The sequence below is a fragment of the Dromiciops gliroides genome, chromosome 4, assembly GCF_019393635.1.
Source record: "Dromiciops gliroides isolate mDroGli1 chromosome 4, mDroGli1.pri, whole genome shotgun sequence".
Lineage (NCBI taxonomy): Eukaryota > Metazoa > Chordata > Mammalia > Microbiotheria > Microbiotheriidae > Dromiciops > Dromiciops gliroides.
Genome location: NC_057864.1, coordinates 399,386,524 through 399,414,245, shown reverse-complemented (window position 1 = coordinate 399,414,245; position 27,722 = coordinate 399,386,524). Strand labels below are relative to the sequence as shown.

At 39.9% G+C, this 27,722-nt stretch overlaps 1 protein-coding gene across 5 annotated transcripts in view; it reads right to left on the bottom strand.

The window, feature by feature from the left end:
- The window catches only part of ZDHHC14 (zinc finger DHHC-type palmitoyltransferase 14), a 374,077-nt gene that overhangs the window by 13,172 nt on the left and 333,183 nt on the right, over positions 1-27,722 (bottom strand). For all 5 annotated transcript variants that reach the window (XM_044004826.1, XM_044004827.1, XM_044004828.1 and 2 more), the window contains exons 6-8: positions 25,085-25,187; positions 23,382-23,491; positions 15,574-15,676 (exon numbers count right to left, since the gene is read on the bottom strand). In XM_044004826.1, coding sequence (XP_043860761.1) covers positions 15,574-15,676; positions 23,382-23,491; positions 25,085-25,187 — 316 coding nt within the window. The remainder of the gene's footprint in view (positions 1-15,573; positions 15,677-23,381; positions 23,492-25,084; positions 25,188-27,722) is intronic.

Below are 27,722 nucleotides of genomic sequence, written 5' to 3'. Positions count from 1 at the left end.
TTTTCCTTCCTTTCTTCACTTCCTTCAAGATCACTTCAGCCTTAGATCACACACCTTATCAGTACTCCTCTGCCCCTCTCTCTGAGTGGATGGGGGAGAGCTTCTTCCAGAAACTCTCCTTAAAGAGGTGACCCAGGTCTGCCATTTCTTCATTTCCCACTTGGCTGCACTCTTCTATCATGCCCCCATGCTGGGTACCTTCCTTCCCACCCCCCTTTTTTCAGGTTCCTTCTGTATGTTGTTTTCTTCCATTAGATTGTAAGCTCCTTGAGGGCAGGGACTGTCTTTATGTTTTGTATTTGTATTCCCAGCACTTATCACAGTGCCTGACTGATTTATTTTATTGACTGATTTTTTTCCCCCTCTCCTCTTTCTTTCCTATTTCTTGTATACTCCCAACCACGGTCCCCATTAGTACTGCTTAGTTTCTCCCATGACATTCAAGATTAAAGAAGTTGCTGAGCCCAATTGCATTTAGTAGCTTTTTTTTTTTACTGCTCTTTTTGATTCAACAGTGTTGACATTATAGTTTGATGTGTTCTGTGTAAGCCTAAGCTCAAAAAAACTCTTTTTGCTGCCTTAAAAAATGTTCCAGTGGGCACTTTCATAGATCTTCCCCCTCACCACTGCCAAAGACATGCACCATTAAAAATGGAAACAAACACTGGCTGAATCGTAACAGTCAAAATTGCAAGAAATATGCTTCATCCAGTTTATCAGGGCTAAAGCTTAAGGGCTTAAATAAACCCAAATATCTAGCAGGGAGAAATATATTTTGTCTTTTTTAATCCACGTGAGAGCCACACAGAAGCAAGCACATCAATACTGGACAAAATGTCTACTTCATTTTCAACGTAGACTTGAGTCCTTGACTTTAGTTACTGCTGTTTGAGCAGAGTTTGAGAACAACAACAACAAAAGGCTATATTTGAGCCACATACAATTATCTGTATTTCTTCCTAGTTACTGAAGGAGAGATAGTGGAGGACAATGAATAGGGCTGGCGTGGGTGCCAAGAAAACTAGGATTTAAACCCCAACTTGGACACATGTGGGGTGTATGACCCTGGGCAACCTCTTAGTGCCTAAGACACCCCTCTATAACCAAAAGCTTAAGAGAAGGGGATGACTTGTATTGGCAGAGGGAATTGTCTCATCCAGGAATTCTTTTTTGTTTTGGGCCCAAGAATTCTTTATGCTAATGAAATAACACGTCAAGTTTACCACCATATAAATAGTTGTTCCTTTCCCCTCATTCTGGGGAATTTTACTTTTCTGGGGGTATTATGGATGACTACAATTCTTGGGAACATCAGCAAAAGTGACTGCATGCAGTTTGAAAATATTTTATGATGTTTTGTAACTTTCCAATCCAACAAATGCCAACTGTGTGCAAGGAACCATGGAATATAAAAACCAAATGAACCATAACTGATCACCATTTGAATGTCCACATTCAATCTTTGGACAGAGGGTTAAATGGGTGCACGAGGAATTGATTCCTCCTATTGGATAGATTCCATATTGATCTCTGGCTGACCCCTAAGCATTCAACAGATCATAGTGCCAAAAGATTATAAAGTCATAGATTTAGAGCATAGGGGGAAAAGCCCAACAACAACTATGATCTAAACCATAGATTTAGAGCTATGAAAGATCTCTGAGAGGTTATCTAGACCAGCCCACATAATTTCATAGATGAAGAAACCAAGATCCAGAGAGTTAAAGTTAATTGCTTAAGAACTTAAAAATGGTGACTTGTGTGATTAGATCCCAGGTTCACTGAGTCAAATTCATTGATCCTTCTACTCCTACAGGGGAGTATATAATTTCATCTCATCTGATCTTAACAATAATATAATACAATGAGTCCATCCATAGAAATCCACAATCTTCTGTTGTCCTCTCTCTCTTTCTCTCTCTCTCTCTTTTTAAAAAATCATTTCTTGAGTGGAGACATTTCCAAAAATGACATTAAAAGAATCACTGGTGGGATATTGAGATGGAAAATGATTTAAGGTTTTTCTCCTCATGTCTCCAAACTGCTGGAATTTTAAGGGAGATATTATATTCTTTGTCTTCTGAGGGTGATATTCTTTATGCACATTTGCAATGGTGCACACAGAAATTCCTCTTATTCTTTCTTCTTTTCTGCTTCTTCTCTCACTGCCACCCCCCCTTTTTTTCTTCTGCTTCTCTTGCTGGGAATGTTTTTTGTGTGTGTGTGTGTGGGGGGGCAATGAGGGTTAAGTGACTTGTCCAGGGTCACACAGCTACTAAGTGTCAAGTGTCAGAGGCAGGATTTGAACTCAGGTCCTCCTGGATCCAGGGCCAGTGCTTTATCCACTGTGCCACCGACCTGCCCCCATTGCTGGGAATGTTTTCTATCTCTACCAGCAGAGGATGACAACATTCTTCTCTCTTCCCTCTGTAAAACCATCATGGTGCCACTTCTATCTTGGCATGTATGCCCAGAAGCCTTTTTATCATGGTCATACTTTAATCAGTCCTACAAACTACAAACTCCCAAGTCAAAACAAACACTCACGTTGGTGACAAGTAGCAGTTTACCAGTGAAGAGAGCAAAATGAGAAATAAACACGACCGTTTCCTCCTCATACTAATATTCCTGAGAGATTCTTTATGAGTCCAGACCTTCAAAATGGAATAGAAAGCTGATCTCTATTAAGTCTACTGGCCAGATCAAGTAATGTTTCTATTACAGCAGAAAAGATCATATCTATAGTACCGGTGCATTGGCATTATTTCAATTTAGTCACTTTGACAGCTGAGTCACTGCCCCAAATGAAGCATTAGCACTTAGAGACTTGAATTTTCATATCTGTCCAATACTATCAGATGGTAAATCTGGCCTTAACAGGGACTTTTGCTTCCTATCCTGGCTATAGCTTATCAGTACCCAGATAACCTTGCAATGATGGAGTGTATGAAGACGTAGAAACCTTGAAAATCTTCAGTTCTAATTTCCAGGATAGCATTTTATGCTTATCTTCTATTTTCCTTTTGAGTGCATTTATAATAACTCAATTTCATTTTAGGCTTCAGATACTAGTTCCTAAATGCAAAAGCAAGTAGATTACTGAATGAAGACTGGAACAATCTTGACCAAAGACACCTAGTAGTAAAATCCAGTCTGCTGCATGTGGTTGGTGATAAAGATCTTGGGCTGCATGGTTTGTTTCTTCAAGGAGGGCAAAGGTCATCCTTTTCAGGCAGGAGAATCATGCTTCATAGTTACATGCAGCTTTTATGACTGGCAAAGGGGACAGCGGTAGGCCACTGACCTCATGGGCACAGGATGAGGTCTCTTGATGATAGACCTACCATTTTAGTATTACCATCTCTGGTTTTTGATGCCACTAGGCTAATAATTCATGTAGGGCCTGCTGGGACCACCTGTTTGATACCAGTGTTTCCTTAGGCAAAGCTTCTCAGTGATGTATTTAATGTCTGACCACTCATAATAGAATAGCGGAAATCAGTTCATATTTTGTTTTATGGATTGAGGAAGAAAGGTCCAAGAAGAGTGAATTAGAAGAGAGAAAGAGGAAAGTTTTGGTTTTTTTACTCCCTTGAGCTAGACTGTCACAGATTTTCACTTTGCATATGACCTGATTCAAGGCATGAGAAACTATTAAGACAATGTCTTGTCTAAACTTTAAAAGGAAAATAGGAAAGAAAAAACATTGACAAAGTCCTACTAAGGCAGGGGTGTGTATAAGAGTTTTATACCAACATGACTCCCTGAACAGTTACTGTGTACATGAAAATGTAAATCACTGGGGTGGAAAGGCAAAGGATCAGTATATAAATGGATTAAGGATATGATATTTTTTCCATTCTTATTTAGAGTTTGGAGAGCCTAATATCTGTATATCCTCTTCTGTTTCTGCTAAGACTGCATGCAAAATAAATAAAGACCATTGATGTTCAGGGTGAGTGAGTTAAGATCCTTTTCTCTTGCAGTTAAGTTCCCAGATAGGACAATGCTCTTTTTTTTTTTTTTTTTTTTAGTGAGGCAATTGGGGTTAAGCGACTTGCCCAGGGTCACACAGCTAGTAACTGTTAAGTGTCTGAGGCCGGATTTGAACTCAGGTACTCCTGACTCCAGGGCCAGTACTCTATCCACTGCACCACCTAGCTGCCCCAGACAATGCTCTTAAAAATGACCTGTTGGGGGTGGGGCGCAGCCGGGTGGCACAATGGATAAAGCACTGGCCCTGGATTCAGGAGGCCCTGAGTTCAAATCCAGCCTCAGACACTTGACACTTACTAGCTGTGTGACCCTGGGCAAGTCACTTAACCCTCATTGTACCACACACACACACACACACACACACACAAAACCACCCAAAAAACCAAAACAAAAAAAAATGACCCGTTGTAGAAATTGTTATTTCTATGAAGTATAAATGACAGGATTCTAAGAGCTGGTTTGGATGGATAGGGAGGTGTTCTGGGGAGGATCAGAGTTTGACAGCTGGAAGGGATCAGAGAGATCAATCAAATCTAATCCCTTTAATTTACACAGAATGGGTGGGAGGTGAGAGCATGAAGGCACTGGATGCTTGTGGGATCAACACAATAATAAATAACATTAACAGTATTTATGTAGTGTTTTATTTTACATAGGCTGTCTTCTTTGATCATAGATCTCGAGCTAGGTGGTCAACTGGATAGAGCTCTGAGCTTCAGACACTTGCTAGCTGTGTGACCCTGGGCAAGTCACTTAGCCCTATTTGCCTCAGTTTCCTCATCTGTGAAATGAGCTGGAGAAGGAAATGGAAAACCACTCCAGTGTTTCTGACAAGGAAATCCCAAATGGGGTCAGGAAGAGTCAGGCATGACTCAAAACTACTGAACAACAACAACAAAAAATAGTTTAAACAAAATGAAAACAAGCCATGGAGGGTATCTAGTTCAATCTCATTTTAGAGATGAGGAAACTGAAGCCCAGAGAGGGACTTGCCCAAGGTCATACAGGTAGTAGGCATCAGATGGTCAGACTCAAAGGTGTTTGAATGCAGCATCCCTTGCCAGGGAAGTGGTGATGGAGACAAGATTTAAGTCCTTCCACAATTATGCCAAGGGCTGGCCCTGACTCTGCGTTAACATTTCTATTCTCTTAAAAGGACCCTATACTAGACACTCGATCCCTGGGTGGGGGGGGGGGGGAGGAAGGAAGAAGGGATTTAAAAATGACTAAAAGTTATTCACAACCTAAATGTTCCTAGTTAGAACTTTCAAGTCAGTGACAGTGAACTCGGCCTCCCTGCAGCAGACTTAGCTGGTTCTCTCCAATAAGGGGAGAACAGATTTCTACTTCCTGGTGGAAAAAGCCTATGTGAAGGTTTGAGCGAGGGCAAGTACTCTTCATGTAGGTGGCTCCCACAGTCAGCACATTCCTACTGGCTGGGGTCACTTAGCAGTGGGGGAGCTAAGGGATGCATGAATGGGGCTGGCCTCAGGTGACCTTGTCTCAGCCCATGCTACAGTATAGCATCTAGAGGCAGTGCAGAATGGTGGAAAGAGTACTAAGCAGACTCACGTTCTATCAGTTCAGTCGGGTCCAACTCTCTGTGACCCCATTTGGGGTTTTCTTGGCAAAGATACTAGGAGTGGTTTGCCATTTCCTTCTCCAACTCATTTTACAGATCAGGAAACTGAGGCAAAAGGTGAAGTGACTTGCCAAGGGTCACCCAGCTAGTAAGTTTCTGAGGCTGGATTTGAACTCAGGAAAATGAGTCTTCCTGACTCCAAGTCTAGTGCTCTATCCATCACACTACCTAGCTGCCCCATATACCTATCACTTGTCTGTGTGATATTGGACAAATCACTTAACCTTTTAAAGTTTTTGTTTCTTTATCAATAAAATGGAAATAACAATACCTACAACAACCTATCTTATAGGAGGGTTGTAAAGAATTAATTTTGTACATAGTGCTATATAAATGTGTTATGATTACTACTAAATAATGTAGTACTTTGCACCCAATAAATCTTTGCAGATTTATTCATGACCTTGACCCTCCCTTCTCTAGCCAAAATGGAGATGAGGGATGGCAGAAAAGGCAGAGTTCGTACATATCCATTCAGTCCTCTCTCCCTTCCCCGCTTCCCCCATGGTTCTCTTCTCCTAGAGTTTATATCTATGTGCGTTTGTGAAAACCCTAGGTACCCAGCCTAATCCCTAATCTATAATCTGAGAAATCACAAAGGGAGAGAGGAAGGGAAATAAACCTATAACCATCCACAGCCCTTGGGGTAAAACTGAAGCTAAACCTTGCCAAAGGGAGCCTAGCAAAGTTTGAACCAAGGGTGGGGGAGCCATTGGTCTGTCTGGCAAGGCAAGCACCCTAATTAAGTGATTCTGCTGTGACCACATCACTCTGTCCCAGAGAATGCCTTCTTCCTGGAAGACTACCGGGACCATTTCATTTGAGCATTTACCCCTTGAAGATTTGTCCAGAGAAAGTAAAGGGCTGTATACACAGTGCTTAAGGCCATTTTAAAGGTCATTTACTTTTGCTGAACTTTTCTTCCTTTTAGCTTTCTTCATATATTATCCCTACCAGCATCCAACTAGCCCAAAAAATGTGATTTGCTTTGGATAAAATAATTTATAATAATTGGATAAATCCTGATCTCAACTGTAATCTTCAGGCATTATGCAGTGAAATGGCTTGAATCTTTCAAAAAACAAAGATAAGGCAATCGGGCTGCTTTTTTTTGAATGAAAGAGGGAGACAGGGTACCTAGGAATTAGTCTGTAACAGGAAGATTTTGAAATAAATCTCTAAAACTTTCTCTAATATGCATTTAATATAACATTTAGGATCTCACGAAAAAAAAAATGAGCCTTCATTAAAAAGTCAAGTCTACAATGCCTAAAAACACTGTAAGGATGGGGGTTCAGCCTAGACAATTATCCCATCCCCACTTAAAATGTCAAACTCCTATGCCTTGATACCTTAATACTTTCAGGTGAGAGTACCTCTCAATTGAAACAAGTCAATCACAGCCTTTAGCTTAAGTGAGAAAAGGTATTTGAAGAATTTAGGTGTCTGAAAGCCATTGGGGGAACTGGAGTTACACTGCATTGGAAATGCTTTTAGATTGCTTGAGGAGACTTAGACATGCCCAAGGTATTGTCTATTAAATATTGAGTCAGTTTGAAACGGAAGAATTTAAGTGAATGGTGAGCCAGACATGATATGAGATGCCTAATGTATATCTTAGGGTAAAAGTCCTAAAGAAGTTTATTGTACCTGTCCACAAAAGTATTGTATTTTGTGTCCCAAGGTAAGAGAAGAATCACTTGGTGGTTCTGCTTATCTTGACATTTCAAAGACCCCTCATATGCTGAGGGGAGTTGTAGCCTCACTCTGGAAACTTTACCACAGTGGAGTTAAGGTTGAGAGATTGAGTTCAGAGATTGTACTGCACCAGCCAGCCCCAGGCCTTGGCATGGACTAAAAAGGGACCTGAATTAGACAAAAGGAAAAGTAGGATTTTCACTTTTATAATCTTTACTGATTTTTCTTCAGCAGTCATGCTTAAGAGTATATCTCTAGGGGCAGCTAGGTGGCACAGTGGATAGAGCACTGGCCCTGGAGTCAGGAGGACCTGAGTTCAAATCCGACCTCAGACACTTAACACTTACTAGCTGTGTGACCCTGGGCAAGTCACTTAACCCCAATTGCCTCACTAAAAAAAAAAAAAAAAGTATCTCTTTCTTTCCTGTCCCCTACCCTCTCCCCAGTTGCATGGAGGCAGTGTGAATGAGGTAAGCCTGGTAGGCCTGGGTCCAGTTAGGGATGCTCTGGCCCTAAGGGGTACACTCTGACCATGGAGAAATATGGTTGATCAACTTGCTGGGGTTTGTTAGAGATGACTCTTTCCTTGGAAAAGCAAAGTAGTTCATTAACCAGATAGTTGTTCATCAAACAGATAACAAAGCAGCCACCCAGAAAGCTGGGTGCTTTGAATTTACAGCATGAGTTTAGTTGGGAGCCAGTCGTGTTTGCTACGTGATTAGAACCAGGTAGTGACAATAATCTCAAGCTAGAAATGTGGTTTTTTTTTTATTATTCATGTATCCCACTCCCCAAACAATACACATAGACACAAAGCTGAGAAGGAGGGACAGCTAACATGCCAAGTATCAATCAGTCTCCAAAAAGTATTCAACCACCTTTGGTCTGACTCTAAGAAGATGAAATTTGATAGCTATAAGTGCAAAGTCTTATATTGGCTTCAGAAAATGTATGAGGTAAGGTTAGGTAGCAGTTTGAAAAAATCCAGGTGTTTCAGGGGACTGAAGGTCAATGAATCAACAGTATGTTGCTAATGTGGCAGCCAAAAAAATCACTAACGTAATCTTGGGCTGCATCAAGATAGCAACTTCTGCCAGGAAGGATGAGGTGACTTCAATCTTCCTTGCTCTGACCACACCTGGAGTGCTGTGTTCAGTTCAGCTCATCCCATTTTATGAAGGACAATTATAGGCTGGCGAACATCTAGCAGAGGGCAAGAAGAATAATGAAAGGCCTTAAAGTTATACCACATGATGATTTTGTCATTGTTGTTCAGTCAGTTTTTTTCCAATTGTGACCAACTCTCCATGACCCCGTGTGGGGTTTTCTTTTTCTTTTTTTTTTCCTTAGGGAGGCAATTGGGGTTAAGTGACTTGCCCAGGGTCACACAGCTAGTAAGTGTTAAGTATCTGAGGCTGGATTTGAACTCGGGTCCTCCTGAATCCAGGGCCAGTGCTCTATCCACTGCGCCACCTAGCTGCCCCTTGTATGGGGTTTTCTTGGCAAAGATACTAGCATGGTTTGCCATCTCCTTCTCCAGTTCTTTTTACAGATGAGGAAACTGAGGCAAACAGGGTGAAGTGATTTGCCCAGGATCACACAGCTAGTAAGTGTCTGAGGCCATATTTGAACTCAGGAAGATGAGTTTTCCTGACTTCAGACCCAACACTCTAGCCACTGGGCCACATAGCTGCCCTACTGAATAACAGAATGTTCTAATTAATCACTAAGTTTATTCCTATTTCTGGATCTATGAGCAGCTCATTATATGGTTCTGAACTAATCACTTAAATTTCATCTGTTTTAATGTTCACATTTGTAACACTGAAGAGGGCAACAATTTCCAGAATCCCAGGATTAGAAGGGACCTCAGAAATCATGGAGCCCAGGGGGCAGCTAAGTGGCGTACTGGATAAAGCTCTAGCCCTGGATTCAGAAGGACCTGAGTTCAAATCTGACCTCAGACAGTTAACACTTACTAGTTGTGTGACCCTGGGCAGGTCACTTAACCCCAATTGCCTCACCAAAAACAACAACAAAACAATGCTCTTTTAGGGGCAGCTAGGTGGTGCAGAGGATAGAGCACTGGCCCTGGATTCAGGAGGACCTGAGTTTAAATCTAGCCTCAGACACTTGACATTTACTAGTTGTGTGACCCTGGGCAAGTCACTTAACCCTCACTGCCTGGCCCCCCCCCCAAAAAAAAAAAGAAAGAAAGAAAAGAAAAAAAAGAAGAAATCTTGGAGCCCAGACCATATCTAAACAGGAAACCTCTCTACTTTTTTCCTATATTTTATTGTGTATGTTTTTTTTGGCGGGGGGGGGGGGGCCATGAGGGCTAAGTGACTTGCCCAGGGTCACACAGCTAGTAATTGAAGTGTTTGAGGCCATATTTGAACTCAGGTCCTCCTGAATCCAGGGTTGGTGCTTTATCCCACTGCACCACCTAGTTGCCTCATTTCCTATATTTTATTAATGGCATCTTTGCTATTAAACACTTTACAGAATTGGAAGAATATGACACTGACATTCTACATCATTGGGTGGTGGAGAACGCTAATCATTTAATAAAAAGCAAGGAGGTAAGTTTCTGCAAATATCAACTGCTTTTACTACTAACATCATGTTTACCCACAGAATAGGAGTTAATCTGAACAACTAATGCTGAAACAGATGGAAAGAAACTCCTCATCACCCTGTTTGGTTCACAGAGCTTGATAAATGGTTGGGACTCAGTGAACACTTGCTGACTTTTTTGACTGATGAGGCCCTGGTCGGGATGCCTGTTCTATGTGCCAGGCTGAATAAATCAAAGCAAAGGAATGGGAAATTTTGCCCCCGAAGACTAAGTTCAGTTGGCACTCTTGAAATATTTTAGCTCGTTTCTCTGGGTTTTGACAGTTCCTGGAAATTGTTAGGTACATAACTTCCACTTAGTACTAACATTACCCAAAGTATAATAAGAAACAAAAACAATGGGGAGCTTGGGGGATAATACTAGAAATTGCCTTGGGCAGAAGTTCCCACATTTTTTTCAGTTGAAGACTTTCTGACATCTGGATGGATTACATGGAATGTTCTCTTCCCCCCCAAACCCCCAAATTTAATATCAATTTCCTTTTGCTTTAGGTCTTCCCTATCCCTTCCACTTTGTAAATGATCTCCGGCTTCTCAACTTTCTCCGCACCACACTTCTTTCTTTTCTTGATCTTCATGGGAAAGTAACCTTGATGCCCAAATTTCCTTGAAATTAATTATTTAATTTGATTAATTAAAATTTCTTTTTTTAAATTTCTTTTAAACATTTCCTTAAAAAATAAATCAAGATGCGCAGCTAGGTGGCGCAGTGGATAAAGCACCATCCCTGGATTCAGGAGGATCTGAGTTCAAATCCAGCCTCAGACACTTGACACTTACTAGCTGTGTGACCCTGGGCAAGTCACTTAACCCTCATTGCCCCACCCCCCAAAAATCAAGCAATTAAACAATAAACATTTATTAAATATCAACTATGTAGCTGGCAGTGTGGTATAAGAGACCAGGAACCAGGAAGACCTGGCTTTAAGTTCTACCTTTGACATATTCTGCTTGTGTGACTTTGGGCAAGTCTCTTAAAATTTGTGCCTCTCTGGACCATGTAAGTGGCAGAGAAGATGCCCATCTGCATTAGATGGGGGAGTTCCCTCACCTAGGAGCTGCCTATATTAGTGAAATCAAAGAAAAAGTCTGACCATGTTCCTATGGAAGGGGTACTATGCTAGCTTCAGGACAACAAGAAACAAAACAGTGTCACTTGAAATGATGATGGCCTGGGAAGCAGGTAACTCTCAAGAAAGGGTTTATTTATTTATTTTTTTCTTTTGGGTACATTATAGGAAAAATAGAACTGTTTTCATTTAGCCCAAATTAAAGTGGAGACACTATCTGGATTGAGTCAGCATTTGTAGAATGAAGAGGACAATATTTACTTTCTCCTAGGTGAAGGATGGCTGTGTGTTCATTCAGAGGTGCTTAGAACCTCTAGTATGCAGTAGTCATGGGAATAGAGAAGTATCTCCTGAATATAGTAGGAGCTTAATAAATGTTTCAAATGAATTGAGTATAGGCAAACTCATACCTGAACAATCATTGCCATTCATATCTCATTAAGCATCCCTGATATTAAAGACTTCCTAGAATTTTTCCACCCAAGTCCTACTTTGGCTTCCTGGCTGTTCCACAAATATGACACTCTATCTCTCAGCTCTGGCCATTTTCTTTTCTTCTCTCTGTCTCTCTCCATGTCTCTCTTTTTCTAAGGCAATCAGGGATGGAAGGCTTGTACCTAAGGACTATTCTACCTAAGTTCAGGCAGCATCATCACTGATTGGCTACAGAATGATGATTTTTTTTGGCCACAGCAATTCTTTTTTTTTTTTTAGTGAGGCAATTGGGGTTAAGTGACTTGCCCAGGGTCACACAGCTAGTAAGTATTAAGTGTCTGAGGCCGGATTTGAACTCAGGTACTCCTGACTCCAGGGCCGGTGCTCTATCCACTGCGCCACCTAGCTGCCCCAAGCCACAGCAATTCTTGAACTGCATAAGTGGAGAAATTCCCTACCAAAATAAAATCAGAGATCTATAGTTGTTGTTGTTCAGTCATTTCAGTCATGACCAACTCTTCATGACTCCATTGGCTGTATGTGTCAGAGGTGGGATTTGAACCTACTGGCTCTGAGGCCAGTTCCTTACCCACTATGCCATGCTCTCACATATATTATAGAAAGATGTAAGGTGATGCATGTTTTCATCATATTATCATACATACTCCCCTCCCCTCAGATATTTCCTATTTATTACAAACACCTGCCCCTGTTAACTCTGCAGAAGCAGGGTTGTAAATTTGAAAATAAGAACAAAAGACCACAGCAATCACAGTGTCCATCCATATGATTCAAGGAGAAGTATGAAAAGTCCTCTGGAGCTAAGGGGCCTGGGTTCAAATCCCATCTCTGCCATTTCATACCCATGTGATCTTGGGCAAGATACTTAACCTACCTAGTCCCTGGATGGCTTCCAAGGTCCCTTACAGATCTTGGTCTATAATGCCATAAATAGAAAGAACCTTGGTGTGGAAATCAAGGGAACTGAGCTCTAGTATTGGTAGTGGTAGGAGTTCTAGACTTGGCATTAGGGGTCCTGAGTTGGAAATCTAGATGAGACACATTGGTGTGACCATGGGCAAATCACTTATTCCTTCTGAACTACACTTCCCTCATCTGGAAAGTGGAGTCTGGAAGACTCCATAGGGATATTAAAAGGACAACACCTTATAAATCTTGATATCCTATCTAAATGTCAATTATTAATATCATTATTAGCAAGTTGACTGGCAACTCAAAACCTCCCTGAGCCTCCATTTTCTCATTAATAAGATGAAAGGGGGGGTAGGTAGGTGGTGCAGTGGATAGAGTGCTGGCTCTGAAGTCAGGAGGACCTGAGTTCAAATCCTGCCTCAGACACTTCTTAGCTGTGTCATCCCAGGCAAATTACTTAACCCCAACCATCTCAAAATAAAACAAAATAAACAAAAAACAAAGAGAAGAAAAGGTGGGACTAAAAGGTTCTGAAAGTACTTCTGGCTTTATAGACCCATAAAAGAGAGATAAACTCCCTCTCCCCTTCCTTCCCCTCCCCATCTCTGTTTCTCTCTCTCTTTTTCTATAAATAATCTTCGTATAGACAGAAGGGAGAGAGAACCTCTCACAAAACCAAGCTACAAAAATCCAAGGCTTTCTTTCAATACAATGAACTCACTTTTAGAATTCAATTGATTAAGAGAAATGTCCTGACTTGCATAGAGAGCATGATTTTCCTGGTGTCTGTTGTGGCGTCCAACGAATGTCATTTTATATAGCCCTGAGTAGCCAGAGAGGTATGTGGCATAATGAAGAGAAAGTTGGCCTTGGAACCTGCAAGATTTATTCAAGCTCTGCCTCCTACATATACAAATGGCACCGCTCTGGGGAAGTCATTTAACTCCTCTGCTCTAGGCAAAACTTTAAGTGGTAGAAAAGGCGTTGGCTTGACCTACACTGGTAAAAGGAGGTTTCCTTACTTGGGACCAAAGCTTCTTAAACTGTGGGTCACATAATTGAATGCAGGGGTTGTGAAAAATTTGGCAACAGTAAAAGGTTATGTATACCTATTTTATATACCTATATCTGGGGTCATGTAAAAATTTCTTGGGCAAAAAGGGGTCATGAGTAGAAAACAGTTTAAGGAGCTCTGCTCTATACAAATTAAATGACACAGACCCAGTCCCTATCTCTAACTCTTAGCATACAGATAAATTATTATTAATTTTTTTGGAGGCAATCAAGGTTAAGTGACTTGCCTAGGACCATATAGCTAGTAAGTGTATAAGGCTGGATTTGAACTCAGGTCATCCTGACTCCAGGGCCAGTGTTCTATCCACTATGCCACCTAGCTGAACCCCTCTCCTCCTTTTTTTACTGTGAGAATTGGAATGGCACCCCTGTTGGAGAGATACTGTAGGAAAGCTCCGCCATGAGGAGAAAGCATGTGATTTAGAGACCATGTGACTTTAATGTCTGGAAGTTACATCTATAGAACCACCTGTAGGACTTGTCAATCAGAGCTACCAGCCAATTAGCTTGGAGCTGTGTGTGGACACCCCTGATTCCTGTTTCACAGACGGCTTCTTGGAGAAGCCATTGAGGATTGGTCTCTTTTCATCCAGGAATGGAGTGTGGTTGCAGATGGAGAAGGGGGGGGGGCGGGGCACGCTCTTAGTCATTCCAACACTGGCTTGGTGGTGAGATATTTCACATGGGCTGTTAGGAAAGGAAATTGCTTTCTTTCTCTCTGACTATGCCAAATTAGATCTGAGCTAGGATTTCCATATTAGAAGGAATCTGTTCTCAATCTCTCTCTCTCTTCACTAACTTATAATATATGTTTCTAATAAATCTTTAAAAGCCCAAACTCTTGTTGAATTTATCAGTGATTTTAGCCAGCTTCCCAAGACTGGGGGTGGGGGGGCAGATTAGAATCCACAATTTAGATTTTAAACAACACATTACCTAGATACATTCTTGAGACTGCAACCTTGTCTTGTGGTTATTAAGAGAAATCAAATGCTCTGGGAAATTGTCATTCAGGTCTTAACTCCTTGAGTTGGAACACTATTGTAGGAAGGACTATACTACCCTAACAAAAATGAGAAGGGAATGATTGGGAGCCATGAAGATGTCATTTAGAAACGTCATCAGAAATACAGACCTTCTTTAGGAATATGGGGTTCCAGACAATTTGGTCCCAAGGCACAAGATTTCTATAACCAGTTGGTTTATGGATGCCTTAAATTTTCCTAACCTGGTGGGATAAAAGCCTTTTGTGCCACAATCCAAGAGAAGTCTCGAAATGCAAATATCCCAGGAAAAGGCAACATAATGACAAACTCATTCACACCAAGGTGTAAATGACTGAATATTGGCTCAAAGCTCTGAGATACTAGAGAGGAAGTATGCAGGGACTAGAAACCTAAAATATGGAGTAACCAAAGTAGAGGAAAGGGAACTGAAAAGTGAGGCTAGAGTTTCCAAAGATGAACATCATCTATTTTATAATTTTGACTTAGATGAACTTTGCCTATCTTGTTTTTAAATTATATCAACAATAACAGACATTTTTGTACCATTTTAAGCACCTTATGCACATTTTCTCATTAAGTCCTCACAACAACCCTGTGAGGTAGGTACTTATAGGCATTCTTCTTCTTTTTTTTTTTACAGATGTGGAAATTGAGTCAGGGAAGTTAAGTGGCTTGCACATTGTCATTCAGTTAGAAAGTGTCAGAGTTAGGAAATGAACTCGGATCATGTATGACCCAATCTGCTTCACCAATGGCACCTAAATAAGTCCGGTTCAATACTTGGCAGGGGTCAGCTCTTCATAACACGTGCCCATAAGTCATAGAATCAGTGTCACAGACATATATGCCATAATCTCATATAATTTGTAGTTAGAATCCCACCCCTTCTTCCTTGGCATTTGCCAATACCAGTACACCTTAGTTTAAAACCTTGCCTTCCCTTGATAAGACTAAGGCACTGCTCTTCCTTCCAGGGAGAAGCAGGTAAACCCAGTTAGTGAATTATTTGATTAGCTCATATCAAAGCAAAAAGCAAGAAACATCAGGAATCAGGAGAACACTGCTATATGCTGGCTCCTACCATGTTGCTCTGAGAATGTGTAGCCCCATACATTGTGATTCCATTCGTTGGTGCTGCTGGCTGTGGTGTGTCCGGCTGGATGAATCCTCTTCTATCAATTAGGCTGAACAAGAGAAGGGAGAAAAGGTAGGGAGAATGAATTGAAAATACCAGAGATATTCAGAAATGTTTCTGCTTTTTCCTCTCTCTAAAGACTTTCTGAATTATAGCATGGTTGGTTGGTCAGGCTGTGTGTGTGTGTGTGTGTGTGTGTGTGTGTGTGTGTGTGTGTGTAAGATCTTAAGATCTTATCTGATTGCCAAAAACAAATCCTCAGAAGATTGACTACCAGATCAGGATTTATTTTGTGTACTCATTAAATAAGAAAGGGTTTTAATCAAAGTCAGTAAGAGTGATAGATTGTTGAAATAATGGAACTTTCAAAGTTTGCATGATAACTTCATAGAAATTTGACGTGGAAACTTTGGTCTCTTACTGTTATTATGTGTCAGACACTGTACTAATACTAATAATGACCCACATTAGTATCATGCTTTAAGTTATACAATGACCCTATGAGCTGGGTAGTACAAGTTGTATGGGGCAGTTGTGGCTTGGTACAAAGAATGCTGAGCTTGGAGAAAGAGGCCCTGGGTAGATTCAGACTCTGCCATTTACTACCACTGTGCTCCTGGGCAAGTCATTTAATCTTTGGACCTCAGCTTCTTCAATTGAAAAATGAAGATGTTTAACTAAATGACCTTTAAAATCCCTTCTACTTCTAAATCTGTGATCCTGTGAACATCTTCATTTTGCAAATGAGGAAATGGAGGCTCAGAGATGTTATGCAACTTGCCTGTGGTCACAGAGCTATCAAGTGCTGGAGCCATAATCTGAGCCCAAGGCTCAAATAGGCTACATTCCTCTCCAGGTTCCCCTCTTGACTCAGACTTTCCCTACCATGTCCCCACCTGAGTACCTTCTGTACTTTTCCCCCATTGCCATTACTTTCCAGCTTCTTTTTATGTGTTGTCTTTCAACATTAGACTGAGTTCCTTGAGGGCAGACACTGTCTTTTTGCTTGTATTTGTATTCCCAGTGCTTAAGATAGTGCCATAGTAAATGCTTAATAAATTCTTCTTGACTGGTTCAGCACTTTTCCCATAACTCCATTCCAAGTGGTGCTTTTTCCACCTCATTCCAACATCACTATCTGGAACATTACTTTTGAAACAACTACAATATTTACCACATACACATTCAGGAATTAACAAAGACTGAAATTATGGGGCTTAGAGTTGTCTTAAAATAAAGGGAAAATCCCTTGCCTATAATTCTAGGTCTCTTAAAAAAAAACTGGGGTGGGGCAGCTAGGTGGCGTAGTGGATAAAGCACCGGCCCTGGATTCAGGAGTACCTGAGTTCAAATCCGGCCTCAGAAACTTGACACTTACTAGCTGTGTGACCCTGGGCAAGTCACTTAACCCCCATTGCCCCGCAAAAAACAACAACAACAACAACAACAAAACTGGGGTAGGGAGGGGCTTTTAACTGCTTCTCATATCAGGGTTTTGACCTGAAGGTGACAAGGAGACTCCTGAGTTCTTAGAAGGGCAACTAGGATGGTAAGAGCACTGAAGAGGGTGCTATTTGAAGAATACTTGAAGGAACTGGGGATGGTTTACCTGAAGAAGAAAGTCAAAGGGGAGAAGGATAGCCATTTTCAAGTATTTGAAGAACTGTCGCATAAACAAAGAATTCTATTTGTTCAGTAGGTCTGTACAGGGTGCCTCAGTGAGAGCTTATATGGTAACTACAGGGCAAAATGAGGGTATTGTGGGTCAGTGGGGAGAAAGGGGAAGAAAAATGAAGAAGAGTAGGGGGATTGAAAGGATACCAAAGGCAATTCTCATTCACTTTAGCCTAAGGTTAGCACTGTACTAGAACTCTTGTTCTGATTTGCATTTTCAAGTTACCAAAGTATTTGATGGTATTAGCTAAATAGTATCCTGTTGGGGACAGCTAGGTGGCACAGTAGATAAAGCACTGGCCCTGGATTCAGGAGGACTTGAGTTCAAATCTGGCCTCAGACACTTGACACTTACTAGCTGTATGACCCTGGGCAAGTCACTTAACACTCATTGCTCCACAAAAAACAAAAGACAAAAACAGTATCCTCTTGTGATTTTGTAAGTGCATAGGGCAGTGTTTGAATGGTTAGGGCGTGTGTATATGTGTGTGTATGTTTGCACATGTATATGTGGGGTAACAGGTGAGGGGGGGATAATGCAAGAAAGGGGATTGACAATGCTTCCTTGGGGGAGTAAGTAAAATTTGAATGTTGCTTGTCTTTTGTTCTCTAAGAAGACCAATGACATCAAGAAGGTGATATCTTGATTTGCAAGTGAATTGGATTCATGTGAGGCAGGGCTGTGCAAAGTCACCAGCCTCACTTTCTCCTCCTGAGCCATCTGGGTTAGAGGCAAGATATATATCAGGATGACCAGAGATGGCCCCAGATGCAGTGGGAGACCTTGGTCTTTCTAAACTAAGATCTTTCCCAGGTGTCAGTTTGTCTGAGGCAATGTCCATTCAGTGATTAAGGCTAGGTAAGAAATGAGACAAAAAATGACCTCTTTTACCTAGTCAAAAAAAAAAAAAAACAACCTGGGAAGGAAAGACTCTCAGGGTTTCTGGACAAAACAGAAACAATTGCCATTTATAACTCTGAGGCATACAAACCCAAAGAGTGACTTGGCTTTAATGCTTTTTTTTTTAAACAATACTTTAAAATTTTATTTTATTTAAAAATTTTTGGGGGGTGAGGTTAAGTGACTTGCCCAGGGTCACACAGCTAGTAAGTGTTAAGTGTCTGAGGTCAAATTTGAACTCAGGTCCTCCTGAATCCAGGGCCAGTGCTTTATCCACTGTGCCACCTAGCTGCCCTCAATAAAACTTTTTTTTTTTGAAGTAAAATTTGATAGGACACCCGGAAAGGAGGATTTCTTGTGTATTCTCCTCCTCTTCATTCTTTCCTCCTGCCCTGGTTTTAGGAAAAGTATCAAAGATGGCCAGCTGATAGAGCAATGAACAAGTGACAGCACCCTGACTGTGCTGGCTTCTTCTTAGTCCATGATATTCTAGGGTCTGAGTATTCTTTGGCTCCAAGATGGTGGTAGTAATGGGCAATGATTATTGTTTAGCGTGTACACACACATCTTTCTCCCTTATTTTCAAAAAAGATTTTTTTAGGGGCATTGTTTATATTCCAGTGGAGATCTATAGTGCAAGCTGTTTAAAAACAAACAATGGATAAAGCACTGGTCCTGGATTTAGGAGGACATGAGTTCAAATCCAGCCTCAAACACTTGACACTTACTAGCTGTGTGACCCTGGGCAAGTCACTTAACCCCAATTGTTTCACCCCCCCCCCAAAAAAAATCAATGTAAAAACAGAAAAACAAACAAACAACTTTGAAATTAATTGTTTCACTGTTCTTAGCACTTAGAGGAGAACACGACTCAGGACTCAGTACAATGCCTGGCCATAGCAAACATTTAATAAATGCTAGTTGACTGACTGGCTGATTATATCCTGTTTGAATGGCTAGAACCTAAGGAACCTCTGGGTGTAGCTGACAGCATTGCAAAGGATAGTTAGAAGCTCCTTTAAAGCAAGGACCGTCTTTTATCCTTTGTATGCCCACTGCTTAGCACAGTACCCTAACACATAGCAGAAGCTTAATGCTTGTTGATTGAGAAAGCAGTTGGAATTACACAACATAGACTAGAGAAAGGGAGCTTCTCTCTCTCTTTTTTTTTTTTTAGTGAGGTAATTGGGGTTAAGTGATTTGCCCAGGGTCACACAGCTAGTAAGTGTTAAGTGTCTGAGGCCAGATTTGAACTCAGGTACTCCTGACTCCAGGGCCGGTGCTCCATCCACTGCACCACCTAGCTGCCCCGAGAAAAGGAGCTTCTTGAGGGCAGGAACTATATTTGATTTATATCTCTATGTCTCAACACTTTTCATAGTACCATAGATTCATCGTACCAAGCACTTGGTAACTAATTGGCTGAATCTGTTAAATTTAAAAGCTTAACTATAGCAGATCCAGGGCTTCAAATCCATGTAGGAGTGATGTAATGAAATGGGAGACTAGCCATTTTCCATCTCTACTCTGAGAAAAGAGAATAAATTCAATGGGAGGGAAGTTTAGGTTAGATTTCAAGACTCTCTTTAGAGTCAGGGTTGCTAGATACTGGGATAGTTCACTAAGATGTTGTTTCTGCAGATTGTTAGGAGTAGAACTAACATTCTTTTTTGTTTGTTTTTGGTGAGGCAATTGGGGTTAAGTGACTTGCCCAGGGTCACACAGCTAGTAAGTGTTAAGTGTCTGAGGCCGGATTTGAACTTAGGTCCTCCTGAATCCAGGGCTGGTGCTCTATCCACTGGGCCACCTAGTTGCCCCTAGAACTAAACATTCATGGTGGGAGGGGGTGGGGGCAGCAGGGAACGAACCAGTGAGAGGAGAGCAGGATAGCTTTGATGAGATGGAGTCTAATGGTACTTTCTAGTCCTATGGCTCTCTGGTGGTTACTTTCAGCCCATCAGGAAGTAGAGAAAAACCTAACGAAAATATTCACAGTGGAAATTCTCAGTTTCTTTTTACAATAGAAAAACCAGTTTGGTGATGTACTCTGTTCCCTTTCTTTGAGGAATAAGTCACTGATTCTGTCCACATATGGCCTAACAGGCAAATATACCCCTTGCTGATTCCCAGCAGAAAACCAGGTCTCCCAGTCATGGTGCTTGCTTCCTGTGTTGGAATAAGGTGGACTTTTCCACTGGGGGTTAGAGTCTCTGAAAACTCTGGGAAGACCATGGGGAAAGTCTTCAGGATTCTGCTATATGGCTGAGTTAGTAATATTAAAGACAAAAACCTCTGGGTCATTTTGCTTTTATTTAAAAACAAAACCAAGACCCCAAATCATCCTATTTTCCTTCCCCACCAAATCTGGCCACATTCTCTGGGTATTGTTATTGACTTCTTTAGTGTCTAAAAGTCCACCCATAAATCAGTTTGGCAGTCTCATGGACTTTATTCCAGACAAGTTTTTCTCCTTATGACAAAATAATAACACTTTGGAAAAGACTGATGATAAAAGTCTTTGTATGCCTCCAGTGTCTCTCTCCCTCCCTCCCTCTTTCCATCTCTCCCTCTCTCCCTCCCTCCTTCCCTCTCAATGGACAGAGGGATTTGGTTCTAAGAAAAATTTGAAAAAATCCTTTTCCTCCTATATTTTTCCAAAACAAGCTCCTTCTCATGTTTTAAATAGCGGAGGAAATAGAATAGACACACTTGAAATCAAGGGTTTTTTTTTTTTTTTTAAATGAAGCCAAACACAGCCAAAGGCTTAAACTGATCCCAGTGTTGGAAGAATTAATTTTTGTTGTTTCAAAATTGGATCAGTAAAGTGAGCAACATGATAGGCTACAAGTGTAGAGCTAGGAATAAGGGGGAAAAGATTTTTATAAAAGGAGAAATTCTATAAATTCTTTCAGTAAACACAACCCCAGTCTTCCTTTAAAAGGAAAAAAAAATTGGAGATGCTTTTTATTTTTTATTACAAATACAAGCAACGACCCAAGCCACAAAATAGTGAAAATTTCCCAACATATTTCTATGCATTATTCTTGCCTAATAAGTAATTCCCAACTGATTCTCAGAAGTAACCCTTCTGAGGTATCCAGAAAGTTATCTAGGCCTCTGGGGTCTCCATCCACCAAAACTCTAAGCTACCTTCTTTCATCTTCCATTTTTCATTGTTTTGGCCCCCTGGTCATCTATAAATATGTCATTTGAAAAAAAAAACATTACCTGGTTATATTTAGATTGTTTAACATAACAGTCTAATATGACAGAACTGGAAGAGATTTTTTTTAAAGTTCAGGATAATAATAAAAAATAAAAATATAAAACCTCCTAAACAAATGAGAATTGGAAGAGCTCTTTTGGCCATGTGGTTCAATTTGTATTTGACAAAACATTTCCTTTCCTACACAGGTCTAGTCTTTGCTTGAGGACCTCTAGAGACAGGGAGCCCACAACATCCAAGGAAGCCCATTCTACTTTGGGATAACCACAATTATTAGGAAGTTTCCCCTTTACTTCAAACCTAAATTTTCAACTCCTGCACATTTGCTCATAATTCTGAATGACCTTCTGGGGTCAAGCATAATTCCTTTTCTAATGTGATTAATAATTCTAATTCTAATAATAATAATAATTCTAATTCTAATTCCTTTTCCATGTGACATCCCTGCAAATAGTTAAAGATGGTTATCATATTCCCCTAGAATCATCTCTTATCCAAGCTAAGCATTCTCAGTTCCTTCAACCAATCCTGATATGGTATGAACCTGAGACTCTTCACAGTCTAACCTTTGCCCTCCTTTCAATATCTTTTACCATAAAATCATGATTCCAAGCTATGCATTGATTGAAACTACTGTTAGTTATTCTTAAGTTTCAGAAGGAATTGAAATAGAGTCAACTTTCAATTATGCATACCAATGAAATCATCCAGATGATTCAAAATAGTGTATAATAAAAACCCAACTGTCTTACAAATGCATTGCTAATTCCTTTTGTTATATTAATACCTCTTTACTCAATAATGTTTTGTACCTTAATAATAGTTGGTTGATGTTTCATGAACTCACACCAATTGATGATGGAGTGACCCACAAGCATAATAGGCATAGGGTTGGCCTAACTCAGAGGAAAGTGGATATTTTCCTAATGACTTTTTTTTTCTTTTTTGGTGGGGCAATTAGGGTTAAGTGACTTGCCTAGGGTCATAAAGCTAGTTAAGTGTCAAGTGTCTGAGGCCGGATTTGAGCTCAGGTCCTCCTGAATCCAGGGCTGGTGCTTTATCTACTGCACCACCTAGCTGCCCCCTTCCCAATGACTTTTGATGTAACTTGCATTTTTTTTAATATTCAGAGGAAAAAATGGAAGATGTAACAATGTGCTGACACTTTAATAAACGTAATCTAAAGACCTAAGATTGTGGGGCTTGTTAAGTCTAGTGCTCCATCTCCCTCATGCTAGGATAAAAATCAGCTGGAGAAGGACCACACACACGCACAGGGGTTCCTTAGAATCTTAAACCTGTACAATTGACTTAGTTACCTAAATACTCTAGGTCACACAGATCTCTCCTTTATCTGACATCTAGAAGCATTTGCAGTCTGTACCACACAGCAGTACATTATTTCAGGTCTCCTATAGTTTTCTAATAATTTAATGCATATTAATCTTATCTCTTCAACCAGATGCTAAGTTTTTTCTGGTCTGGGGCTACTTTTTACCATAACCACAGTGCTAGGAACATGGGAGGAAATCAATACTTGGCGACCTCATGACAGATCATATGACAAGAGCCTTAGTAGGTCTTAGGGGCTTAGTTTTTTATGTTTGACACTAATTCTGTAAAACAAACAAGCAAATGAAAAAAAATCCCTATTCCATTTCATAAACCCATTTCATAAAAATTTTGTCTACAGCAGAAGAAAAACAAAGTGGGAAACTCACAATCACCCAATGAATTTAATGGAAACAGACAGCTGGCCTGGGTAATTTACGTCTAAAAAACCAAAATCTACCTTTGGTTGTCTACTTAGATCAAATTCTCCAGATGATCAAATCACCGTTTCACTTTGCCTTGTACAGCTACAGCTTAAGGATTTAATTTATTTATGTTTAAAGCCTGAGATCTATAATGAAATCATCCCTTTCAGAGGACATGACTTTTTGGAAAGCTTACCTTGGAGAGATAGGCCCACAGAGGGCAGCACAACAATTTGTAATGATGTTTCCATAGCTGTAGGGATTATAATTTTCTTTACCTCTTTTATTTGACCAAGATCCTTTAATCTGAAAGACATGGAGAATTTATCACATATGGCATTCTTTTTATTGAACTCACAGTTTAGGCAAACTGGCTTTTAGGGCATTGCTTATTTTCTCCATAAGAGAAATCATGGAGTACACTTTTCCCATACCTTGATTTTCGATTCTGAGCAAGTGAGTTAGATAAGGTAGAAAGTGACTTTATTAAAGAGCTTTCACCTTATATTCCTACCACATGATATTTAAAGGTAAAAATAATATTTTTTCCAAGTTTGCATTTAGTGTTCTGAAGGAATCGACAATTAAATAGATGGCAGATAGAGTTGATAAAGTTCCCCAAAGTGATTAATGTTTCTTTCAGGAAGAAATTTATATACTGGAAGAATTCTGGCTCAAAGTATTGTCCCAGTAGTCTGTTCTGCAACATCTAAGAATCACAAAGAATGTCTCTTGTGGTTTCCAATGATAAAGTCCATGGAAAATACACAGGATTATAATTCCTGAATTAATATATCATGTTTTAATTTTCAAAAGCTTATTTTGCATTTCTATCAATTTTGATATGTCTTCTTTTAGGCTAACCTGGTAGATTCTGTTTAGCTATTTTTGTCATGTGTTTATAAATGCTTCTGTAATAATTTTTTTTAAAGGTAGTGTTCAGGCTGGCTTGAGAACTATCTTCTAAAATTACTTTTTAATGTCCTTATCATAAAAACTTTCAGGATTCTGAGAAAGATAAACATGAATAAGAGGTCTAATTAAAACCAGGAACAAGACAATCCATCTCAGCATTTAAACAGAGATATAGAAATGAGATGGAATTCACATTTTTATCATGTGATGTCACATTGCAGTAAAGTCTCTCCATTTAAAAAGATTCAAAGTTTTGTTTGTTTTTTGTAGACCTCTAATTTCATTGATATAGGGCACTCTGAATGAGGAAATTCCAATGGACCAATGTATATTGGCTTCTATTCCACAACCTCTAGTCTTTTAGAATTGCCTTAAAAACACTGAGAAGCTAATGACTTTTCAAGAGTCACACAGCCAGTATGTGTCAGAAGCAGGATTTGAACACAGGTTTTCCTGACTACAAGGATGACCTTTCCTCCCCATTTCTCTATGCTTCTTCTGAGTATTTCTTGGAAAATGATTTTCAAATCAAAAGCCAGCTCCCTCTCCTTCCCTTTGGTGCTCTGTATTAGGGCTCTTCTGGCCAGACCTCAGGGTGAACTTACATATATATGGACAAAATTATGTTTAGGGATTCAAACATGTGAAGCATAAAGAACAATGTAAAATGATTTAAAAAAATAATTTCTGTTTGTTCTAAAAGGAACAAAGTTTAAACGGCCTGTACTGTGTGAGCCTGGGCAAGGTACTTAAATCTATTTATCTCAGTTTGTTCATCTGTAAAACGAGTTGGAGAATGAAATGGTAAACCACTCCAGTATCTTTGCCAAGAAAACCACAAATGGGGTCAGGAAGAGTCAGATATGACTGAAACCACTCAACAACAGCAACCCCATAGAAGTGAAAACAAAATCACCTGTACTTCCCTACCTCATTTTCCAAACATCACAAGTAAACATACACATTTCCCATAAAGCCACTTACATCTTCATTTGTAGTTTGATTGGAGCTGATCAAATATGTGTGGAAACCTGAGAGACCAACAATAGACCAAACAGAAAAGAAACACACCACGGCTTCCAGCACAGTGATTTAAAGTCAAGGAAGTAAATTGGGAGGAAAGAGGAAAATTCACACAGCTTAAGATGTTATCTAAAAAAAATGAGGGTTTCAAAGTTTAACACCAATGAGGACATTGTTTCATTTTTCCACTGCAAAACTTTGAGCCCGTAACCATATTTTGTTATTCAGTCAAGGGCATCTTAGTCAATACTGCTGATTTCTCCTTATGCCTGGATTAATGCATCAGCCTCCTCCTTGACTGCAGGGTTTCCCTGCCTCAATACATCTTTCATATATACATCACTGTCAGATTAAAATAATTTTGATCAAGTCACTCTCTTGCCTAAATCCTTTATTAGCTTCCTACTTCCTACTATGTCAAGTGTAAACTCCTTTGCTTGGTCTTCAAGGCTCTTAATTTGATCCTACTCTAATTATCTAACAATATTGCTCCTTTCTGGCTGGCTTCTTCAGTGTCTCACTTCTGCCTCTGTGACCTTATTCATGCTGTTCCCCCTGACTGAAATGCCTTCTTCTCTTTCCTCAATTTTTTTCAAATCTTGCCTATCTTTCAAGATCCAGATCAAGCAAATCTTTATAAAATCTTCCCTGATCATTTTGGACTTCATCCATTTCCCTCTCTGACCTACTACAACCATTTAGTTCTGGGCACTTGCAGCAATGACAGTTTATATTCTATCAGCTAGCACATAATCATATCAGGCATTGTGGTATCATCTTTTTTAGTTTCTTTTTCTTTTCTCTCTCTCTCTCTCTCTTTTTTTTTTTTTGTGGGGAAATGAGGGTTAAGTGATTTGCCCAGGGTCATACAGCTAGTAAATGTCAAGTGACAGATTTGAACTCAGATCCTCCTGAATCCAGGGCTGGTGCTTTATCCACTGTGCCACCTAGCTGCCCCCCCTTTTTTCTTTTCTAACTAAACTCCTTGAAGGGAGGAACTGGGTACCCAGCTTTGAAGGCAGGATTTCATTCATTCATTCATTCATTCATTCATTCATTCATTCATTCATTCATTCATTCATTCATTCACTCCCTGCACTCATTTGATCAATCAAAAAACCACAAATAAAACCCTCATAACAAATATCCACAGACCATCCAAAACAATCCCATATTGACATATCAACATTTTAAAAAAGTATCTCATTTTGCATTTTAATTCCATCATTACCATTGAACTAAAAAATAAAAATAAAACCCTCCTAACAAATATACATATATACCACATATATACATGTATATATTATATATAAATAAAATATAAAGTCTATATTAAAAATCTTCACTTTGACCATATCCAAAAACTTTTAAAAATGTCATTTTGCATTTTAAGTCTATCATTTCTCTAGAGGAAGTGGATACCATGTGATTTGTCCTCAGTCACTTGACCTCTATCTTAGTTTTCCTATCTATAAGATGGGGATAATAATAGTACCTACCTCCCAAAGCTGTTGTAAAGATAAAATGAGATAATATTTATAAAGAAAGCTCTTTGCAAAAGTTAAAGTGGTATATATAAGCAAGCCGGCATCATCCTGGTTTATCATTATTGCATGATTTAAATCCTGATATTCTGAAAAATAAGTGGACAATAATTGGATGGCCGTTATTCCTTTCTCTTTAGAGGCCTTGCTGCCTGACCTTCAGCCACAAGGACTTTTGATCCACTTCAGTCATCTAGGCCAACAACACTCTTGTCAACAACAGGGAGTACACAGTTCTGTGTTCCCAGCAGTTTATATTTTCAGTTCCAGAACTAAATTTGGCATAGCCCCTCAATCATAGACTCTAAATTCTGCTCCCTAGTTCTCATTTGTTCAGAGGCTAGTATCCACAGGTTCCTACAAAGACCAGATGCTGTGGCTATCTATGGGAAGATCCTTATGCTAATTATAGTTGTATGCAAGGCTGGGCCATGGCAATTGTGAAGCCAACCAACTTTGTTTTCCGTCTCTTCCCTTCTTTTTTTTTTTTTTTTTTAAATCTTGTCCTCATTTAGTGATTCCTTCCCTCTCACGAGGCCAGCAGGACTCTCTATTCCTCAGGTGTTTTCTGTCAGGAGCAGAATATCTGTCCATGACACCTTATTTTTAATGGGTTCCTCTTTCCCTTTCCCCTCCCACAGTCCATTACATCATCATCATTAGTATCAGTCCATTGCATTGTAAAAGAGGATGCTTGGAAGAAGAACTCTAAGGAATACATCTATAATGGTGGCATTTCAGACAGTGTAGTACCAGGGTAGGGTATGTATTTTTGGTCTGGATTGGGACAAGTCCCAGAACTCTCTCATATAATATTTTTCTCTAAAGTTGTTTTCCATTTAAACTATATATCTTGTATGTACAATTTGATGGGGGGTAATGTTGTTTTCCCCATTAGGATATGAGGTACTTGAGGATATCTACCATATTTTGGCCTCTCTTTGAGTCTCTAGCAATTAGCACAATATCTGGCACATAGTAGACATTTGATAAATGTTTATTGACTCACTATACAGGGGATCCCTTACTGATAGGGCTTGGCCTGGGTTCCTGAG